General features: G+C 40.3%; 1 protein-coding gene across 1 annotated transcript; it reads left to right on the forward strand.

Annotated features, from left to right (window-relative positions):
• The first annotated feature begins 242 nt into the window (after positions 1–242).
• Positions 243–1,102, forward strand: LOC110928620. Its single transcript, XM_022171649.1, has 2 exons — positions 243–309; positions 429–1,102. The coding sequence occupies exons 1-2, from the start codon at positions 243–245 to the stop codon at positions 1,100–1,102; spliced, it is 741 nt and encodes a 246-aa protein (XP_022027341.1).
• The last annotated feature ends 10,595 nt before the right edge of the window (positions 1,103–11,697 follow it).

Below are 11,697 nucleotides of genomic sequence, written 5' to 3' on the forward strand. Positions count from 1 at the left end.
TGAAACAATGGAGAGTTTTATCGTCAGATTTAATAAAGTGAGCCTGGCGATCCCAGGTGTCATAAACGATCTGGCCTCGGCGCTTTCCTACAAGGAGTAAACGGTGATGAGTTATTAAGGACACTTTATGGAAGGGATGGCGTGCCCTCCACCATAGAAGAAATCCTAAGGATAGCCAAGGTGTATGTTACACAAAAAAAAAAAAAAAACTGTGGCTGCCAGTCACGCGGCTAATAGGAAAAATGAAGCCCAGAAAAATCAAGATAATAGAGAGCAACGTAACTCTAAGGGCAAGGGTAGAGGAGACAGGTACCAAAAGAGTGACAGATCAGACTCGTGATATGATAGATCCAGGAGTTCACATTCAAGAAACGAATCCTCCTCTAAGCCGCGGTCTGATTACCCTAATTTAAGTAAAACGCCGGCAGAGATCCTGGCCTCCGAAAACCTCAAATTCAACCCTCCCAAGCCGTTCAAGGACGCTCCCAACAAAGATACCATTAAATACTGTGAATATCACAAGGGGAGTGGCCATGATACCAACGATTGCTATCAGTTGAAGAAGCAAATTGAGTACTTTGTAAAGGCGGGTAAGTTGGCTCACCTGGTTCGAGATATAAAACAAGGCCCTCCACCCAACAAAGACGAGACTGACAAAGGGGCGGGCAAAAGACAGCGGGAGCTTAATATGGTATACGCCGACAAGAGAAAGGGAGCAAAACGGAGTTTCTCCACACTCGAATCCTGGATGCTGGCAACCATGACAATCGAACCACGCGTAGAGGATTTACACCTCACCACTGACCTCCTAATCATATCCGCCGTGGTAGGCGACTATAATATAAGAAGAATCCTGGTAGACACTGGGAGTTCTGAGGACACCATCTATGAGCACTGTTTTAACAGAATGCAACCAGAAGACAGAAAATTGCTAGTACACGCCCCTATCAAAGGGTTCACCGGAGAAAAGGTTGATCCAATCGGCCAAATTACTTTCCCAGTTACATTCGGACAAACCCCCCGAGAAAGAACCATACTCCTCACGTTTCTTGTGCTACGCGCTGAGTTTTACCATAATGTAATCATTGGAAGGTTTACCTAGGGAAAACTTGACGCTTTAGTTTCCACGGTGCGTGGGTTCATGAAGTTCCCCACCCCGCAGGGGATTGCAACGGTTTACCGGGACAAGCTGGGAGAAGTTTTGGATACCAAGAGGTGCCATCAAGGTGGGTTTTAAGCACACGCCATCCTGAGCAAACAGTGAGAATAGGAGATAGACTTTCTCCTGAAGTTAAAAACAACCTTAATCAGCTGCTGAGGAGAAATGTCGATATCTTTGCCTTTGAACACTCTAATATGACTGGGATACCCCGGGATAAAGCAGAGCACAAGTTAGCAACGCTCCCGGGCATTAAGCCAGTCGCCTAGGGAAAGCGTAGCATGGCTCCTGATCGAAAAGAAGCGATAGTTAAAGAAGTACGAAAGCTGGTTGAAGCTGGAATTCTCAGAGAAACTAAGTATCACACATAGGTATCAAACCCCGTGATGGTTAAGAAACCAGATTGCACATGGTGGATGTGCATTGACTTCAAAGACTTGAACAAGGCTTGCCCTAAAGATGCTTATCCGTTGCCTGAGATGGATTTCAAAGTTGACTCTCTGGTCCATTATAGGTACAAGTGTTTCTTAGAAGCCTATAAGGGTTACCACCAGATTAAAATGTCAAGAGAAGACGAAGAAAAAACGGCGTTTCACACCGATGTGGGCATCTTCTGCTATACCAAAATGCCTTTTGGTCTGTGAAACGCCGGAGCCACTTTCCAACGTCTCATGGACAAGGCTTTCGAAAAACAAATCGGCAGAAACTTGGAAGTATATGTCGATGACTTAGTGATCAAGAGCAGAGAGGAAAAGCAAATGCTCGAAGACATCGAAGAAACCTTCCAAAAGCTGAGAGAATACAACATCAAGCTCAACCCCAAGAAATGTTCATTCGGAGTTGAAGAACGCAAGTTCTTGGGGGTGGTGGTCACGCGGGACGGTTTTAAAGCTAACCCGGAAAAAGGTAGCCGCCATAACGCGAATGCCCTCCCCCAGGACTTTAAAAGAGGCACAAGCATTAAACGGGCATCTAGTGGCCATAAACAGATTCCTGGCAAGACACGCGGAAAAATCTTTGCCATTCATAAAGACGTTGAAAGATTGCCTTAACAAGAAAAACTTCAAGTGGACCAGTGAAGCAGAGGAGGCTTTATAAGACATGAAGCGGTTCATTGAAAAACTACCCATGTTGACAGCGGCATACGCATAAGAACTTTTAAAAATGTACCTGGCGGCAGCACACAACGTGGTAAGCGCGGTACTCATGGTAGAAAGGGATGGAAAACAAACACCCATATACTACATCAGCCGAGTTCTAGTGGGACCCGAAACGCGGTATCCAACACTTGAAAAGAAGATATTTTCAAGGGCACCGCGTACAAGTCTTAACAAATTATCAGCCACAGCAAATTCTGCACAAGCCAGAAATCTCAGGAAGATTGGCCAAATGGGCGATTGAGTTGGGAGCCCTAGATATTGAATATCGAAAGCGAACAACAATTAAGGGGCAGGTGATCGCCGATTTCTTGGCTGAGATTCCCGATGGAGAAGTAATACAAGACCCCACGGTCCAAGATATACCGGAGTTCAGCACAGCCAGGCAAACCTGGAAGTTATACACCGACGGATCGTCCAGTAGAAAAGAATCTGGGGCAGGTCGCATGCTGATAAGCCCAGACGAGATAAGGTTAATGTACGCCATGCGGTTTGACTTCAAATGCTCCAACAACGAAGCGGAGTATGAAGCCCTACTCGCGGGCTTGAGAATGGCCCAATCTATGGGAGCAACAAGGGTCGATGCATACGTTGACTCTCTGCTAGTCAATAACCAGGTGAACGAAACCTATGAAGCCAAGGATGAAACGATGGCAAAATATTTGGCTAAGACCAAGGAGCTCATAGCTTCCTTTGACAGCGTCACACTTAATCACGTCTACCGGGGAAAAAACCAAATAGCTGACGCCCTGAGCAAGCTCGCTACCTCAGGTATGGAAAAGGAAGCAAAGGTAGAAACATTACAAGAACCTTCCATAGAACCCCGGGAAGTGTCCGCCGTCACAGCGGAAGAACCCTGTTGGTACACTCCGATTCTAAAGTTCCTCACAAAGGGGGAATGACCCCCCTGCCCGAGGTGAAGCTCAAAAGATACAAACCAAGGCATTGCAATACGAAGTAAACAACGGCATCCTATACAGGAAGTCATACTTGGGACCACTACTGCGGTGTGTATCCCCAGCGGAAGCGAAATACCTAATCCAATAAATACACACTGGCATATGTGGCATTCACGCCGGACCCCGGGCAGTTGTCACCAAAATCCACAACGCCGGGTACTATTGGCCCGGGATGCATGAAGACGCGGTAGATGAACTCATAAAATGTCGCAGTTGTCAAAAATTTGTTCCTCAAACGCTCTGCCCCAGGAACAATTTAATTCCTGTCACGGCGGCCTGGCCCTTTCAAAAGTGGGCAGTCGATATCGTGGGGCCATTCCCGCTGGCCCCCGGGAAGTTAAAGTACCTAATTGTGGCAATCGACTATTTCACCAAGTGGGTTGAAGCCAAACCCTTGGCTAAATTAACTGCTGAAAACGCCAAAAAAATCCTATGGGAACACATAGTGTGCCGATTTGGGCTGCCGCTATACCTGGTGAGCGATAATGGAACGCAATTCACAGACAGGGTTTACAAGATTGGTGTGCAGAGCTCCAGATTCAACAAATCTTTACGTCGGTAGCACATCACCAGGGAAATGGCCAAGTGGAGCGGGCAAATAGGAGCTTGCTTGATGGAATTAAAAGAAGGTTGGGCTATGAGGGAAGTTCTTGGGTAGAAGAGTTGCCAAATGTCCTCTGGGCACATCGAACAATGCCCAAGACAAGTAACAATGAAACCCCCTTCAGCCTAACCTACGGCGCAGAGGCCATGATACCCGCGGAAGTTGGATTACCATTGCTGAGACGCCTCACTACTAATGATGACAATGACAGGCTCCTAAGGGAAGGCCTAGACTTGCTGTAAGAACGGCGCGAGCCAGCCGCCATCAACGAGGCAAAGTACAAGAAGACTTTAGAAAAGTACTACAACCAGCGCGTGGCTCAACATACTTTCAAGGAAGGCGAGTACGTTATGCGCGATAATGAAGCCAGTAGAGCGAAGCCCTCAGGCAAACTGGGACCCAACTGGGAAGGTCCCTACATCATCCAAGAAGACTTTGGCAAAGGGGCTTACCGCCTATCAAGGCTAGACGACACAGCGGTTCCACGTACCTGGAACGCCGCTCAATTGAAAAAAATGTTACATGTAAATCCCCGCCCCTAACGGCGGGTTTGGTTATTTTTTTTTACAAACAAGTGTAATTCATCTTTAACGATGTCTCTTTTTTTTTCTTTAAGTATTGAGTCAATAAAAGTTCTTTCTTTTTTATTCTCTTCATTACTTACATGCACAATATCAACTATCATCGCATTCATACTGCACTTTACGGTACAAAAAATTACCATCGCATTTAAACTGCACATAATGGTAAAAAAGCATCCTTGATACGAAATATTTTTCATATATAAGTCAGAGGATCAAAACTATACAGCGCTAAGAGTGGGTATCTTGGTAATAGATACATTAACCACTATAAAAAGATAGGTATTTTGGTAATAAATACATACAAATATCTTACAAAAACCAAGTACTTGTCCCTGTTGCTAAACACCAACATACGGGAACCAAAAAATGAACATGTTCTAAATATCTAATTATCGGAAAGCATTGCCCTTGTAGGATCGTTCGCACGACCAAACGAGTCGTTCAGAAGAGTTTTTGCTCAATACGAGAGGCGGAAACAAACGTATCAAGGTGATTCAGCTTGCAATTCACTTTAAATTGTCTTTTTATTGATATAACAATGATTTACAGTGAGTAGACACTTCGGCAGCAGTTCGGCACTGAAACCGGAAAGTTACAAATGAGATCCAAGACACTAATATTTATAGGCATGCCTATTTCGTGCGAAATAGCCCAGGCGAAATAGCCAGGTCATTTCGTATGAAATGACAAAGTCATTTCGTGCAAAATGACTTATCCATTTCGTGCGAAACAAGCAAATTCACGTTTTTCGTGCCCTGATCTATCTATTCTAATACAAGACTCAATACAAGACGAAGTCGACAGACATATGCACCAACAGACTCCCCCTTGGATGTTGACGAAGTCTTCAGTGTCGAGTCTTCAATCTTCAGTCTTTATCTGTCTTCGCTCCTGCAAAGTATCTAACACGGTAAGGCATCCTCAATCTCTCTTTTCTTTATCAACTAATCTCCCCCTTGGATGTTGATTTATCATTTTTACAAACTTTGAATCTGAATCTTGAGCTTTCTAATTCTCTTGATCAGATCTCTTGATTCCTTAAGTTCATCAGCATCAGCAACTAGCATGAATTTCAGTTCCAGAATTAGAACTTGGCTCTCACAGAATCAGGATTGTAACCTGGCTTACATTCTGATCAGGTTTAATTACTAGAACCTGCACACAACTCTACCTCATAATAAATTTCATAAATTTAAAATTTGACAAATTTATACACCACTTGCAGGCATTAACCAACCAAGAAATGATTTAACAATGTAAATCTCTGATGAACCACTTGTAGAAATAACATTTTTCTTTTCAAACAATTTTTCATCTCAAACAAAATCTCCCAAACGTTTAGTCTATCATGTTTAGCACTTATAATTTTGAAAATCAGTTTTTCAACATCAGTTGTCAAAAATAAGATGAAATAAAATCTTTTTGGATTTTTCAAAACTTTATGCTAAAACATACTGAAAATCTTTTTTGGATTTTGTTTTTAACAAGATGCAATAAAGAAATATTTACATTCTAGGATTATATTGTGTGTAAATATTTTTGTGAGTTTGTGTAAGAGGATCATATCAGTTTATGAGACAAATCACCAACACCGTTAAGCTTTAAACATTTTAAGTTCTAAATGATTCACTTAGATTGTCAGTATACTGATCCACTTAAATTTTCACACAAAGTTCAACTGTTTCAAGATACGAGATTAGTGTTTTAATGACTTAAACTTATTCGCGTGTCCCACCTCAGAATATACTCCCGTATCCAGACTTCTATATTCAGTCTTACAGGTGAATGTACACTAATGATATCTGTAAACGGGTAAATGCGAGACCATGAGAGCTCAGGTTAGAACTTCCATTCGTACAGAGAGATGATGGCTCGTCTTTAGGTGTGTCCCGCTTGGGGATCTTTTATTCAACAGCACATGATTAGCATTTTTCAATGTTTCATCATTTTTTATGTTGAGGGTTGGTTTTATGATTAAAGCTATGCAAAGTATTATACGAGGACTAGGCTATTGCTCCCGCAAAATCAGAAGTCCTGGTATAATACCCCAGATATCACCACGCACAAAGACCTAGTATGTCTGTAGGATCGTGCGACTGACCCAAATAAGTCATTCAGAGGAGTTTTACTCTGTTTCAGGTGCGGAAAACAAGAAACAAAGATAGAAACAGCTTAATCTTCACTTAAATCACTGATTTGATTAATCTGATGTTGATTACATTCAAACCTCACACCGGCAGCACTTCGGCATGGAATACAAGGGACTGTTACCTGAATTCGCTCCTGAGTGACTATATATAGTAGTCTGATATCGCCCGAAATGATACCATGACTGTTGGAGCGGAATCAGCAACTTGTGATTCCGGGCAGAATCACCTACTTATGTAGCTAGGAGCGAAATCAGCTGCTAACACTTTAAACTTTCCTATTTTCTCGTAAAACATGCCCTGATCTATACAATATAATCTAAGACTCGATACAAGACGAAGTCGACAGATGTATGCACCAATAGACTCCCCCTCAGATGTTGACGAGTCGTAAGTGTCGAGTCTTCTCAAACTTCAGCCTTGATCAGTCTCTGGGCTTCACTCTCTATTCTCATCTTCAGATTGTCTTCAGCGATATGCTGGCATTCCTCTAGTTCTTCAGCATCATCTGCTTCAGGATCGTTGTCTGGCTTTCACAGGTACATGATCGTTATTCTGGCTCAAACTTTGTCCACAGAATTGAAACCTGGCACATGCTCTATCCACAGAGTCCCCGGGTATCTGAATCTGACTCTCATAAGCTTCTCAGAATCGAATAACCTGGCTCTTCAGAAGATTATTTCAGGATCAAAACTTGGCTCTAGTTCTGCTCAGGATCAATAACCCAGCTCAAACTTAACCTGCATAAACTCTACCTCAAAGTAACTATCACACTTTTCAGAAATAGAGACTTGCATCAACACCAACTCTCCCTCAGATCAAACAAAGGTTTTTGATGAACCAATTGAAGGATTAAATTTTGAAAACATTTAATTTCAAAGTACACACTCCCCCTCAAATTTTGCTCATCATGTTTAGCACTCAGAATTTTGAAAATCAGCTTTTCAATATCAGGTGTCGAAAATCTTTTTGAATTTTTCAAAAGTTTATGCTAAAACACACCGAAAATCTTTTTGGATTTTTAAAAAATAAAGAAAATAAAGACATCAATTGTAGAAATAAATAAATGCAGAAATGAGATATTTACAAACAATATTTTTGTGAGTTTGTGTAAGAGGATCATATCAGTTTATGAGACGAGTCACTAACACCGTTAAGCTTCATTTCATTTTAAGTTCTAAACAATTAACCTAGATTGTCAGTATATTTGTCCACTTAAATTTTCACACAAAGTTCAAATTGTTTCGAGATATGAAATTAATGTTTTAATGACTTAAACTTATCTGTGTGTCCCACTACTTGAATATACTCCCGTATCCAGATCCCAATATTCAGTCTTACAGGTGAGTATACCACAGATGATATCTGTTCAGGGGTTAATTGCGAGGGCCGTGAGAGCTCAGGTCGATACTTCCGTATACGCAAAGAGATGACGGCTTCGACTTTTGGTGTGTCCCCTTTAGAGGATCTTTTGTTACAACAGCAATGACTATCAATTTTTTTGTTTAATCAGTTTGCTGAGGGCGAGCTTATATTTCAAAGAATTTGCAGAAAGTATTATCCGGGGACTAGGTCAGTATTTCCATACAGCAGAAGTCCCGGGATAATACCCCAATATCACTGAGCATAAAGACCTAGTATCTCAGAATAAGGGACATTTCAAACAAGATTTCAGGGGTTACCTATATATCTAAGAAGTTGTCACCCACATAATAAGCAAGTTTGAATTTTTAGGTTTATATCTCGTCACAGTCTACTAAATGTGCAAAAACCTACTGGCATATCCGCAGTGAGATTGTTTATCACACTTTAACTTTCCAATTCTTTAGCATGTTGTGACAGTCCACTGATGTACTATCATTTCTTCTTTTTCACAACAAAACTCATTTTTGAATTTTATCATGTTTTTGACTTTTTCAAATTTTCTAATGTTTTTGGATTTTCTGAATTTTCTACTCCCCCTAAAATGCAAACACATTTAAAAGGAATTTGAAAAACAAACTAAGCTCTTGACCCCAAATATAGAAAAATTCAAAACAAACTGTACAAACAAAGTGACAACCGATATCAAATCGCATCAAATCGCCATCCACTAGGCATAAACAAATCAGAACTCCCCTTTCAACAAACTATTTTCTCATTTAGATTTCAAAACACTTAAGTTTGTTTTAATCAAAATGATTTTTTTCGGAAAATATGTTTGTTATAACCACGTGTAGGTTCACTTGTAAGTTAGGGGTATGGTTCATCATATTGTTCATCAATTACTTGTAGTAGATCAAGTACAACTTAATGTCCCTGATTTACCGTATACAAGTATGCACCCTCTGAATCAATTATAAAAATAATCACCATTGACCAGTGTAGGAATAGAACATCTACACTGGATCATTTACCAATTGTAAGTACAAAATGCCGATTCCTGCTTCACACTTACCAACCTGGAAGCTCCGTCGTAGACCTTTAACCTGCAAAATTTACACTCAATCAAAATCTTTCAGACAATCTATTCAAAAACTTAGAATGATGCCGATTCCTGATCCGCGATTACAAACTTGGGATCTCCGGCGTAGTCCTAAGACTTCAAGGGAAAAGAATTTCCACCCAAGTCTTTTCAGACTTGAGGGTTTTTAATTCTTGCTCAGTAGGGTTGTGTGTTTCCTTTTTAGTTGCATAAAAATCTTTAACCCCTTTTGCTTTACCATCAAGCATTTTCCCAAAAATTTTCTTAACATTCCCATTGAATGTTTTCTCGACATCGAACTCATTTTTCTCGGAGTAAAACTGATCCGAGATCACAACCTTACCAACTTTCTGTTTAATCTCATCAAACTTCAGTGATGGAAATTCATCATCATTCACTAAATCTTTTACCTCAACCTGTGGCTCTTCTGGCTTTGTGGAACCAGAATCATCGCCGACTTTCTCATCAACCTTTTTAACAACCCATACCTGGTTGTTCTTTGCATTCTTTTTGTAAAAATTCTTTTTAGAACACTCACCAATCTCATAAGTTGAGTTTTCAAAAATTTTAAATTTTCGGTTGGTGGTTCAACATCAACAACTTTATCTTTTAGTTTCTCAGAAACTCCCTGTTTTGTCTTGGCATTTTTTGGGCAGTTCCATGCAATGTGACCAGCTTCATTGCATTTGAAACAGGTTCGAGTCTCTCTTGGATGAAACACTCCAGTTCCATTCCTTTTCTTCTCAGCAAGAAACTCCTGGTTTGATTGCTTCCAGAATGGTTTCTTCTGTTCTTCTTCTGCACTTCCACCTGAAACAAATTCTGTTTTTGTTTTAGAATTTTTCTTATTTTTTTAATTGTTAGTACATTCATGTCTATAGCCTTCGTCAATCCGAGCCGTAGCGAGAAACAGAAGAGATTTACATTGTTATATTTAGTGATAGTCAAAAAGGCAAGGTGGCATAACTGTAATTAATGAGAAACCTCATTAATCCCTTGGCCTATAAATAGGAGGCATATGCCTTTGTTTTAGAACTTTTGCTACATTTGTCACTTGGAGGTTTCTAGAGCTAGAGAGAGAAACTAGAGAGAGAAAGTGACATCGTGATTCAGGTTCTTGTATGTTTTCAGATTTGATTGATAGTATCACGTTTATATTACGTCACATGTGTTAGGTCGCGTTCGTGTACGGATTCCGCACGTTATACGTACGTTTCGCAATCGTTTCGGATTCAAAACCGGTCCTACAAGTGGTATCAGAGCGGGAGCTCGATTGCAGTGATCTTTCACACGATTTCGCACAGGATTACATCAGATTCAGATCCGATTCCATCTACTTCTTCATTTTTTTTCATATTTTTCACGTTTTTTACTGAAAATCGTCAAATTGAACAGGTTTTCACGGTCCGTTTCAGCTGAATTTTGGATATGTTGTGCGTAAACATCTGATATACAATCCTACCAAATTTCAGATTCAAATTCCAAGCAGATTAGGAGATATTCGAGTTTTTAGGTCCGATTTCGTTTGAATCAGCGAGGTTCCGTTTGAAATTATCCTTGTCCGTTTGAAATTGATACATATCGTTTGAAATTGGCCCTTCAGTTTGAACTTATCGTTTGAATTGATTCATACCATTTGAAAAAGCATGTGATCGTTTGAAATCTGCACCTTTACGTATGAAGTGGTCCTCTCGTTTGAAATAATGACCTTCCGTTTGAAACTGTTGTTTGAAATATTCTTTCCGTTTGACTGATCGTTTGAAACATGACATACCGTTTGAGGGTTCCGTTTGAATGATGTATTCCGTTTGAAAGTGGTTAGTCGTTTGAAGAACGGTTTGAAAAGTCAGTCCGTTTGAAATTGGTTATGTTGTTCATGTGATGCAAAGTATTGGCAGCCTAAAAGTGATAAGATTCAACTCAATGATCACGTGATTTGTCAGTCAACAATAATTGAAAGTGTTAGCACATAAATGGTTGCACATGTGACTTTGATTTTATCGATACAATGAGAATTGAGTGATTGACATTGTCTGCCATTTACATTGATTGAATTCATGTGTTTGTAAGAGAGTGTTGGTTATCATTGTCCATTATGAGGTCCAATCACAAGATATAATTAGCGGCCCTATCAGATCATTCTTCTTTTAATCGGCCATATCATCAATTCTATAATTACAATTGCCGCCCATTCAATTTAGTGGTCCAGTTTATTTGAACCTTGTCAGGCCATTGGAAAAGGTCATTGATCCGGGTCATAGCACTTCGTATGGTTTGACAAATTAAATCTCGGTTCGCATCAAGTTCAGTCCGCACAGTCTGTCAACCTTCAGTCCGCACAAGAATATTCACCAGTTCGAGTATTATTTTGTTTCAGTTGTTTGATAAGTGTTTAAACTGATAAGTGTTTGTTTGCTTGTTGGTTCTGGTAATTCGAGATATTCAAGGTTTGAAGACTAAAGCAATGACTGCTGAAGTAACACTTACTCGTGAAGAAAGACATGCACGTCTGAGATTGGATGATGTATATGATGCTTACAAAGAAGGAACACGAGCAGGAAGGTGGAGCAAAGAAAAAGAATGTTATGTTGATCCTCAAGGAAATCCAACGGTTGATCCAAAG

This window comes from Helianthus annuus, chromosome 1 (genome assembly GCF_002127325.2).
Source record: "Helianthus annuus cultivar XRQ/B chromosome 1, HanXRQr2.0-SUNRISE, whole genome shotgun sequence".
In the NCBI taxonomy this organism is placed as follows: domain Eukaryota; kingdom Viridiplantae; phylum Streptophyta; class Magnoliopsida; order Asterales; family Asteraceae; genus Helianthus; species Helianthus annuus.